At 53.0% G+C, this 10,958-nt stretch overlaps 4 protein-coding genes across 4 annotated transcripts; 1 reads left to right on the top strand and 3 right to left on the bottom strand.

The window, feature by feature from the left end:
• Positions 1-8: 8 nt before the first annotated feature.
• G6M90_00g022550 (uncharacterized protein) lies at positions 9-789 on the bottom strand (the record flags this gene model as incomplete). The annotated part of the gene is made up of 2 exons (XM_014692813.1): positions 9-546; positions 614-789. The coding sequence occupies 2 exons, from the start codon at positions 787-789 to the stop codon at positions 9-11; spliced, it is 714 nt and encodes a 237-aa protein (XP_014548299.1).
• Positions 790-2,534: 1,745 nt separating this feature from the next.
• On the top strand, positions 2,535-4,379 carry obg (GTPase Obg; the record flags this gene model as incomplete). Its single annotated transcript, XM_014692812.1, has 1 exon — positions 2,535-4,379. One exon carries the CDS (start codon positions 2,535-2,537, stop codon positions 4,377-4,379), a length of 1,845 nt encoding a protein of 614 aa, XP_014548298.1.
• A 210-nt stretch (positions 4,380-4,589) lies between these two features.
• On the bottom strand, positions 4,590-7,208 carry trm4b (Multisite-specific tRNA:(cytosine-C(5))-methyltransferase trm4b; the record flags this gene model as incomplete). Its single annotated transcript, XM_014692811.1, has 3 exons — positions 4,590-6,846; positions 6,911-7,119; positions 7,188-7,208. The coding sequence occupies 3 exons, from the start codon at positions 7,206-7,208 to the stop codon at positions 4,590-4,592; spliced, it is 2,487 nt and encodes an 828-aa protein (XP_014548297.1).
• A 462-nt stretch (positions 7,209-7,670) lies between these two features.
• U3RNAP (U3 small nucleolar RNA-associated protein 21) lies at positions 7,671-10,958 on the bottom strand (the record flags this gene model as incomplete). The annotated part of the gene is made up of 3 exons (XM_014692810.2): positions 7,671-8,011; positions 8,102-10,781; positions 10,845-10,958. 3 exons carry the CDS (start codon positions 10,956-10,958, stop codon positions 7,671-7,673), a joined length of 3,135 nt encoding a protein of 1,044 aa, XP_014548296.2.

The following is a 10,958-nucleotide window of genomic DNA, read 5'->3' on the forward strand; positions in this document are numbered from 1 at the left end:
CCATCCTTTCACCGGAATCCCCCGTAGTAGGATGATGGCACAGGTGGCAGGTGCGCAGTAGTAGATGGTCGTCGAGCCGGTGGCTGGGAACCTCGGCGGTCCAATGCCAAATCTCGACCTGAATACGATGTCGGTAGGAATGGCGCGCCAGATAACGCCGGGGGCGCTCGCCGGCCCTCGCTGCTGGTGCTCGTGCTCCCTTCGAGACTGCGGCGCGTGGCCTTCCGGTGTCCATTCAGAGCACTCAGAGGTGGATCTTTGACGGCAGGTTCATCATCTGCCGGCAAGGATAATTCCACAAGTCCGTAGAAGTATTCGAGAACTTCGGGGTATCTTTGGACACTTGCTTGCCAATCTTCATCTATGCCACGCTTAAGTGCCCCTTGAGCCTCGGCGATTTGGTTTGGATGGGGAGGTGCATTATAATGGTAGAAGGAATGAGCAGTAATCTGATCCAAGTGCGTGGTGTGGGCGTTTTTTCGTCTCTCAGTAAGCAGACGAAAATACTCCAAGACGTAGTCCTGAGCATGACCCCGAACCCAAGAACTGTTTCCGCCACGTCAGCAATCTCGTGCCTGATAAGAACATGACAGTTGCTGAAGCAAGGACTGACCGTATATCGTTGTATACCGATCTCATCATGTGGTCTTCGGCTTGCCGAATGGCCATCTCCAGACCTCGGGCTTCACATTCACAAGCCAAGGTTGCCGGGGCATGGCATATAGCACAGTTTGGGTCCATGGAGACGGAGCCCTTGGGAGGCTTTGATGCTAGGGCTCTAAAGGACATCTTAGTAATGGGTCAAGCGAGGGCGCGGCGATGATAATTGCTGGGTCAAGACTCTATGGCCGTGAGGGCAACACAGCAAGGCTGAGATTTCTGGGGATGGTGACAAGCCATCAAGCAGCCCAAACCAACGTTGCCCGCCAAGTACCTGTATGGCTAGTCCCAAGGCAATCTCACAGTCTTTGTAATGTTGGCAAGGGCAGACGAGGCTACACTGAAGCTCGGACACATGAAGCTTGTTGGCGGCTGGGTAAAAGAGCAACGGGAGGACAACAATGCTAGGACCGAGGTGTGAAGACGCGTTGGAAGGGAGAGAGGAGGAGGAATTGAGGGAGTGGTGAAGCAACTGACCTGCTGGACGGGGAGTGATCTACGTGCTAAGGGAGGAGGGACTGTACAGAAAGGTGTGACCATAGGCGGACAGTTCGAAGCAGGAAAAAAGTCATATGGCAGATAGGAGAGCAGTTGGCGTCGAGTCCCAATGGTCAGCCTCCTGCAGCTCCGGCACCTCTGGCACCTCTTGGTCTCGCGGCCCGGCACCAGGCGCTTGTGGTGGAGGGTCAATGACGACGGAATGGGTGGCCGAGGTTCAAGATTGGTGCTTGTTTGCTCGCCTGTTTAGGTGAATGAATCAATGTACGGTGCGTGCGCTCCGACCGGTAGTAGACAGAGTACTCGGTACTGCGTCTGCGTCTGCGTCTGCGTCTGCGGTATCGTGGTAAAAATTCGCAGACGAGAATACAGCGGCAGACAAAAGTCGGTCGACGATTGAAATAGGGACCAGTTGACGAGTTGGCCCCCCTTGTACCGAATGCTGGCCGCACAAGCGATGGAAGCGGTGGAAGCGGTGGTGCCACGTCTTGAGAGGTGTCGTGGCTCACATTGAATCCTCACAACTGGCTGCAGCCGTCATGCACAACCGCCCAATGCTTTCTGTCAAGTTGCATTTCGGGCCCAAGGTGCCAAATGGGGCTTGCACTGGTGGATTGCGGCAATGGGGGCCTCTCGTCTCGAGCCATTCAAAGGCCCATTGATGGTGGAGGTGCGGTTCAACGACGAAGCTTTTGAGGAACGGGCCGAGGGTTTCGCACTTCCAACGTCATTTCCAGCATGACCTGGCCGTGGTGGATCAACCAGCTGGTAACAACCGAGCTCGAGTCTCGCGGACGATTTCCCAAGATGTGATATGTATCAAGATTGGGACAACACAAGCTGCTAAGAATGGGGCGGTGTGGGAAGGGTGCAGGACATCGGATGCAGGGAGATGTGAGGCGCCGCAGAGGCGGCCAGAGAAACCGCGTCTTGTCACCGAGGGCTACGATGGGAAGGAGCGACCTTGACTTATTCAAGTGCGGTTGCCACGGCGTCAGCTTCTATGCAAACCAGTCGACAATGGAAATGAAGCTGAGGTTGAATTGTACAATGTCCATACTTGGTTTGCATCGGGAAGGTCGACATTGTTTACAGAAACAGGCCACCTTGGCACCGTAACTCAAGGACCTCTCCCGCACAACAAGTGTTACCCTACAAGAACACAGCTCTCAAAGTCGATTCGCCCAAGCAGATTTATAAACGGCGGGCCGATTTCCCAGTACCACCCCGGAAATGTCAAAATTCTCTTACTTCGGCAGTTATTGGTGAATGTCTTGCCCAAAGTAATCATCGGTCGTTGATTGCATTTATGCCGGCCCACGTCCCTCCATAAATCCCATCTGAATTTAGCCCACAAATATTTCCACGGCCCATCCATGCACCGAGCTTCAAGCTTCACCTCCCTCTCACAATCCTCCGCGGAATCCAATTCCCTGCAACACTCCATTGCGACTGGCCTCATGCCGTTCTTGCGATCGGTGACCATACGCCAATGCACCACCAGAGGCACTGGGATAGTGCTTGCCGGCCGTCCAAGCTGGCAAACGCGATGCACATCTAGCTCATCACCCCAACCCACGCTCAACAATCTCCCCGCGTCACGATTAAACCCTAGCCCCGACGATTACGCCTCTCCCAATTTTGCAGACAAGGCCGAACTGACAATTTACGCTGGAAGAGGCGGCAATGGCTGCGTCTCTTTCCTGCGCGAAGCTTTCTTGCCCGATGGCCCTCCCAACGGCGGCGATGGCGGAGCAGGAGGAAATATATACATACAGGCGGCCCATGGCGAAACATCACTGCATAAGCTAGCCAGGAGACGTTTCATTCGTGCAGGACGCGGCAAACATGGCCAGGGGAGTGCAAAGGGCGGTTCACGCGGCGAAGATGTCATCATCACTGTACCGGTGGGAACGATAGTGCGGGAGCTTGAAAGGGAAGATCCAGCCGGCGAAGAAGCTATGAACATCAAAGCGTACAGGGCATTACAGAAGCAACGGAAAAAGGAGGAACTGCTTCTTCAAGAGGAAAAAAAGAGACGCGAGAGCGTGGAAGAGGCACACGAGGACGAGATTCTCGACAGAAAAGGTCGTCCAAAACAAGCACCAGAAGACGAAGACGAAGACCTAGAGCTCGATGACCCAACCCGCCAAAAATGGCTCCTGTACCCTGGAATGTCCAAGTCCGAAATGAAAAGCACTTCGTTTCCACGTCTGCCGCGCCGTCATCCTCTCCTCCAACAACCAACTGCCCCAATCTATCTCGACCTATCCCGCCCTACACCTCGGCCCATCCTCCTTGCCGCAGGTGGAATCGGTGGCCTGGGAAACCCACACTTTACATCGCGCGAGCACCCCAAGCCAATCTTTGCTACAAAAGGCGAAGACGCGGTTTCTATGAAACTCACACTGGAGCTGAAGCTACTTGCGGACGTAGGACTTGTTGGTCTTCCGAACGCGGGTAAAAGCACGTTGCTGCGAGCGTTGACAAACAGCCGTACAAGAGTGGGCAGCTGGGCATTCACGACGTTGCAGCCAAACATAGGGACCGTGGTGCTGGATAAATATTCAGGGCAACCCACCGCACGAAGTCATCGGAAACCGAGCATCGAAGTAGACGAGTCTTCCGGCGCAGCCCTCGAGCCTAGGACGAGGTTCACCGTCGCGGATATCCCTGGTCTTATCGAAGGCGCTCATCTTGATCGCGGTCTAGGGATAGCCTTTTTGCGGCACGTCGAACGAGCAGGCGTACTCGCCTTCGTGATCGATCTTGCTGCGGGGAATGCTGTCACTGCTCTCAACGCACTATGGCGCGAGGTCGGTCTTTATGCTCAGATGCGAGATGAGGAAGACCGTGACCGCGAGGCCGAGTCCCGCGTGGACTGGGATTTTGCATCAGACTCTTCCCGGGGGCCGATTAACCTTATGAACGCAGAGTACGCTAGTCCCTCGGCCTTTGAAGAAGGTTCGGCACAATCGGGGCTTCACATTGCTGGGAAGCCGTGGTTTGTGGTCGCCACAAAGGCGGATCTTCCCAATACACAGGAGAACTTCAAGGAGCTGAATGTATACCTGGATAAGATAACAAACGGGGAAGTTGCGCACCCTAGTGGTGTGGAGGGCGCTTGGACGAAAAATTGCGCTGCTATTCCCGTGAGTGCAATTCACGCGCAGGGTGTGGATAGGATAGTCCACTGGACTTTAGGGTTGCTGGATGAGTAGATAAAAGCGACAGGACTCGAGATTGCAAGAGAGCAATGCATACTATAACCATCTTGTATAATAGTTCATGTACCATAATGTAAACCTTTAATTTTTCTGCGTTTTAAATCGACCACAGGACCTTTCCTAAATCCTGATATCCTGTTGCACAAAACGAAATACATATGCCCGTCATGCATCTACGGCTTCAGCCCGTCATTGTCTCTCATATTATTCAGGGGAGGGCATATCCTCCAAATCAGCACTGTCCAGGGCCTGCTCTTGCTTGGTCTCGCTCTCCGTGTGCTTACTCTCGTCCTTCTGGTCCTTCTGGTCCTTCTGGTTCTTCTGGTCCTTGTGTTTGTTCAAGGTGTTGTTAATCAGGGGCGTAGTATCGTTAAAGATCCTCAGGAGCATAGCAGCTCTATCTTCCTTGGGAAGCATGAGATTTAATGAGTGAATACTCTTCCATAGCGGCAAGGCCATCCGTTCGGTGAAATCTAGATCGCCTGCCTCGGGCTCGATGCGAAGCACACAGCAACCCATGCTGACATCGCGAACTCTCTCACCTATCTCATCAAAATTCTTCCACTCTTCGTCCGCAATGCGGGGGAACATTTCGATGAGGAGCTTACGAAGGGTCTCCTTCTTGTGTAGGTGAATGACCCGTGGTTCACCAACATATCCTTGGACGATTGGCATACCTTCGGACTGGATGCGCCAGCGGCACACCTCGGCTGAAGGGGCATCTTGCTTCATGTACATGCGTACACCGCCGTGGACGAAACGCACGCCACGGCCCTCGTTTTCGGTGAGGATATCGCGGATGAGGGCCGTGGTATAGTAGATGGCCTTGGCGGGCTCACCGAGTTCGTTGCGGACCATGTAGCGGTTGTCGGGGAAGCGAGTAGAGAGATTGTAGAATTGCTTGATGTTCTGGATGACAGGGTGGGATGGGTCGAGGTATTTGAAGGGTTCTTCGGGAGGACCAGCTTTCTTGGGTTTGGTGACGGGCTCGGCGGGTTGGACCAGCGGTGCAGGCGTAGTAGCAGATGAGTCGGTCTTTGCCTTCTTAGCTGTCTGTTCGCTGTCGTCCTCTTCGTGCGTTCTCTTGGTGCCTTTTGTGCCAGCATCATCCATGACCGCGTCGCCCTCCGGCTTGGATTCGGTGGTCTTGGTGGCAGCAGGAGCCTGAGCGGCCGTCTCAGCTGGCTTTACCTCCTTCTTTTCATCAGAGGCTTCCGACTTGCCATTGGTGGCCGCCGTCTTGGGCTCGTTCTCATTACGCGCCTTGAAGTCGGTCTTTTTCTCTAGAACAGTAATGAAGAAGCCACCGGTGTCCTGAAGGTGGGGATAGACTCTCATGCATCGCTCCAAGGGCAGGTCATAGCACTCAGTTCCTTCTAACTTGGGGAACATGGTTTGAGAAACACGACCAGGCACCACGCCGTCGTTCTCCTCCCGGGCGAATGTCTCAACCTGCTCCCATGTATCCCACATGCGACAGGACTTGTCCATAATCTTCCATTTCCTCATACCTGGTCTTCTCACGAGAGCGGGAAGCTGCTCACTGCAGTCAAGAATCTCAACATTACCAGGGCCTCCGCATCGCTCGATCGCTGACGCAATGACGGACTCGTTCTCCACGGGGTTCATGCTACAGGTCGAGTAGACAACTCTGCCGCCGACCTTGAGAAGTTGCAAGGCTCGGACGAGGATTCGGATCTGGGTGGTATGCAGGCCAAGAGCGTTACCTGGCTGCCAGTCCTTCCACAGGTTCGCATTCTTTCGCAGGGTACCGTCACCGGAGCAAGGAACATCGGCCAGAATACGATCGAATTTGAGGTAGGTCGGTTTAGCCGCGGGGTCGGTTGATGGCAGTTTGAGGGAAGGGAACTGAGTGGCATCGTGATTTGTGACGATGAGGTTAGGGGACGACAGACGCTTCAGCTGGTGAACAAGCATATGCCCGCGCTTATAGTCGGAATCGTTGGCGATGAGGAGGCCGGTGGCGCGGCCGTTGTCAGAAGGGTCAGCTTCTAGGTCGGCGTCAATCTCATCCTGAGTCTCGTTTCCAAGGTCCAAGCCGTCTTCTTTGGCAAACTTGCGCAGAACTTTGCGGACACGGGCCTCCTCGCCCCGGTGAATCATCTCGAGAAGCTGAGCAGACTTGCTTCCTGGAGCGGCGCACATGTCCAAAACAACCATGCCAGGCCGGAGATCCATCAGGCAAGGAGGAATCATGCTCACAACCTCCTGTCTACTAATGTTTCCCACGGTGGTCTCTGAAACCAAGAATTTCTGGAAAGCGGAGAATGGTGGGAACTTGCGCACAACATTCTTGGGCGTAGTCATCCACCAGGCAAGCTCATCAGGATACCACGGCACAGGCTTCGGGGGTTCAACGGGTCTACCATCGTGGTGCTCGATTTTTGTAATCTCGGGGATATATCGTGTCTGAAGAAGTCTTTTGACGGCCAAGGCATGCCTGCATTTCGAGTTAACACGCGCGCGCAAAGCCAGCGATGAGCGATTAGGTCGCAGCAGCCTACCCTTTAGAGCCAGTAAAACGAAAGCTGTTGGGCAACTCACGCCTCAAAGCCTCCCAATACTGCTGCTTCTCCTCCTCGGGCAGCTGGAGCAAAGCATTATAGTATTCCTCCAGCTTGTCGTTGTTCTTGTCGAAAGGTGCATAGTCGCGCCAGCCGCCATTGGCTTGCGCACCGCCGCGGCCACCTCCGCCACCGCGTCGACCTTTTCCCTAGACAAAGACAAAAAGTCAGTATCCTGTTGGTGTGTAGGGGTCAATTGACCATGTATGCAACTCACTCTGAAGCTTTTCTTGCCCATTGCGGTGATGTACTGATGGGATGAATCGAGCTGTTGGAGGAAATTTTCGACTGGCCCAAAAAAAAAAAAAGGTTGCTGGCAGAGCAAGTGCACGCACATGCCCCGCCATGCGTTTTTTATACGGGACAAGCGCCCGCGCGAATCCAAGTACGTACATACATGTGTACGTCGAGTGGCGCAAAGTTAGTTTGATTTACATGTGCCTGTGTTGTATACTTGCGGCGCCGGTTCGAGTTTATTGACACCTGCGGGAGTCATGGGCGCACGACTTTGGCGGATGCCTGCCTTGTTTTTTTATTTCTTTATCCAAGAACAGACACTGTTGACTGGCATTGTCATAGCTTAGGGCAAGTGTTGACCTTGGGAGCACATTTAAAAGGGGCTGGAACGAACATGTGGTCGATTTCATCCCTTGCTACAAGGGGTTCTCTGGGCTTAACAATATCATAAATTTATACGCGACTATGTACGGGGGCTTCTTAGGAAACTAACAACGCCACTGCAGTAACCCACGAGATGGTCTAACCGGTTACACTCCTTCTCTTGGTAATTCTTCCATTGCTCCAACTCACGTAGGATAAGCTCACTTCCCATTACTACATCAAAGTGGAGTCGAAGGAACACTGTCATCCAAGCCTGTGTGAGCTCGTAATCCCGCCGAGCCTTTAGAAGGGAAGTAAGTGCTCGGATGAAATGGAGAAGCTCGTTTGATTCGTCATCGCCATTGCCACCTGATAGCGATCGAAGCTCCAGATCAGCACTCGATGGTGACAAGGATTTGAGATGCTCAACAAATGCGCCGTCTATAATTCATCATGTTGGTTAGTATCATAGAGTAGCAACCGTCATCAGTGCGATTGTAGCACGTCGGAGGCAGGGAAGTGAATACATACAGTCGCCAGTTTGCGCTCCCTGCCGTAGCCTCGATGTAAATTTCTCCTCAAAGCGTGCCTCGTCGAGTTTTGTGATGCGGGATTTTGACTCATTCTCAGTGGATTCTGCGATGGCCTGCTGCTCTGGCATCTTTGAACTGCTTGTCGAAGGCAGAAAGAAGGGAGCTTTTTCGGGAGCTTTTGGTGCCTCTGTCGGCTTATTTCGTTCCTTGATCAGGTCGAGATGGAGCAGTGTTTGCCATCGACTTTTTGGGACCAAACTCAGGGTGGTCAGTTCAGAGCTCAACTGGTCAACAGTAGGAGCAATGATGGCGTCGTCGAGATCATCCCTTGAGTCTTCAAATGCACCCTCCAACAAGCCCTGGTTTCCTTCTCCAGACACAGTCGGTGCAGAGCTCTGTCCGATCTCATCTTCTGATATTTGTCTCGTGGAGACATGCTTGAAGAGCGATTTATTGGTCCAAATTGCGACTCCTGGCTCGTCTTCTAGACTAGCAGCAAGATATTCGCCGGTAGCAGACATGTCTAAGGCCGTGCAAGGCTTACTCAGACGAATCGCATCAATAAGATGGCTGGTAGGCAGATCCCAAATCCGGATCGTCTTGTCGTCTGATGCGGCAATAATCCATCGGCCGTCATTCGAAAAGCAAATGTCGTTGATACAGCCTTCCGGGCCCCAGAATTCACGAATCGTCTTCTTAGTTTCCATGTCGACAATGCGGATTGACATGTCATCGCATGCAAATGCCAACAGGTTATTGGCAGCATGGTACCTGCATGCTATGGGGTAAGTCATTGGCGCCCAGTCAAGTTGGTCAAGTAGTGTTCCCGTCAGGAAGTCCCAAAATTTGATCCTGCCATCCGAAGAGCAAGATATGACCATCTTGCTCATGGCATCGACAACAAGCCCCGTAACTGCTTTAGCATGTTTCCCGGTACCTGGGAGGAACTTCTGTCCACCACCGGCTTGTAGTTGAGCAACATCATCTGCTTGCCTCAGCTGCTGAAGCCGGAGTTGACGAGCCTGTGAAGGCGTCAGCCGAGACGGAAACCTTTGTCGGTGCAGACCTGACTGTAAGTTGTACATATCGATGCTGCCGCCTTCAGATCCAATAACGGCAAATGTTCCGCAGGGACTTATGGCAACCGTCGACACATTCGTATTGTCGCTCGTGGGGAAAGCCCATCGCCCTGCTCGTTTCCGACCCCAGAACCAAGTTCTCGCATAAGAATCCCCCTTGTGTGCAGTAATCACACTCTCCCAACCAGTCATTCCACTAATTTCTGCATCGACCTTCTTCTTGCTATCTTGGTGGCCCTTTTGCCAAATGGGTTGGTTGCCCGGTATTGCGCCGATACCACCATCTCTGTTAAGGGACATGGCAATACTTGTAACTTCAGGTGCTTTGAGGTCTTCTAGCAAGGTCGTGGGTCCATGAGCCAATGGATTGGAAGCCAGAATACCAATCTTTTTTGCCTTCTTGCGCAGATTTCCCTGACTTAGCTCCGTACTCTGACCGTCCCTTCGCAAACTCCATCCCCAAAGGCTTCTGTCCCGGCCCCCACTTAGAAGCCATTTGTTCCCTGACTCGGCGCCATCAAAGTCGGTGGGTAAGAAGTGTAGGCAGTTGACAGGTCCGGCGTGACCACTCCGGGAGTGGAGAATTCGTGGGATTGGCGAGAAGGGTGTAGTATCGAATATCCAAGTCTTCAGTGAGTTATCAAGACCGGTTGTCACAATGACGGGTTGGCCTGCCAAAAACTCAACTCTGCTAATTCCTCCTCTGACATTCTTAGCATCTCGAGATGGGGGATTGTGGGCGCTTCGGAGCACCCCCATCACTCGACCACCCTTATTCAAGTCCCAGAAGGTGATATCGCCAGTGGCTCTACTGGCAGTAGCCATGACACCATCCTTTCTACCATCATGCCCGGCGCCCATGCCGTCGGTTCTGAAGGAAATCGAGTGCACCGGAGCCTCGGGGCTTCCAGCTTCGATCTGAATCACAAGCCTATCCATCAGAACATTGGTGACGACCAACGTGCCGGACGAGTAGGCGATGGCAAGAAGAGATAGAGCGGGACTAGGTTCCAGGCAAGTCACAGCGCCACAATCGGGGGCGGGAGGGAGGAGGGTGTATATTAGCTTGCCCGTGCTAACATTCCATATCTCTACCCATCCGTCCCGGCGCCCAACAAAGATCTTGTTCAAGAATGTAGGCATACTAACGACGCCGCCAGTGATTTCGTTTCCTCCCTTGTCGGCCTTCATGGTATAAATTGTTGTGTAGTGTTCCAGAGTCGCACTCTTGAAAATTTCAATTCTGGTAGAAGCGCAAGCAACAACCCAAGTACCAAAGACAAGGATTTGCTGGATTGGTTCAGCAAGGTCAGAAGGCAGTCCCAACTCGCTTACTTTCTTTCCCCGCTGAAAGACCCAGAAGCCCTGCGGCTCTCCATCCTTTCCGTTGCCCCATGCCGCAAAGACTTTTTCCTTCCATGCGAAGGTGGCGGTGATATTGGCGGGCGTCTGAGGGCGAGTGACGAAAACAAGGTTTAATCCTCGGCGAAGGTCGTACGTCTGCAATGCCCGGCCCACGGACGTGGTAATTTGGAAGGTGGTTTTGCCAAGTGGTATGGATGTAAATGGAACGCTCGTGGGCGAGACGAGACCAACCGTCTGGAAAGTTAGAATATCAGTAAGCGGGAGTCTTCAAAGAACGGCGGGCGAGTGTAGACGTACTCGAAACGGCGCAAAAATACGAGACGAATTGGCCACATCTTTGACAGAGGATGCCACAGACGAGACCTTTTGACGCTTGACCAGAGGTCCCTCTGGATTGCTTGAATGTGGCAT

This window comes from Metarhizium brunneum, chromosome 1, assembly GCF_013426205.1.
Source record: "Metarhizium brunneum chromosome 1, complete sequence".
Classification (NCBI taxonomy): Eukaryota; Fungi; Ascomycota; class Sordariomycetes; order Hypocreales; family Clavicipitaceae; genus Metarhizium; species Metarhizium brunneum.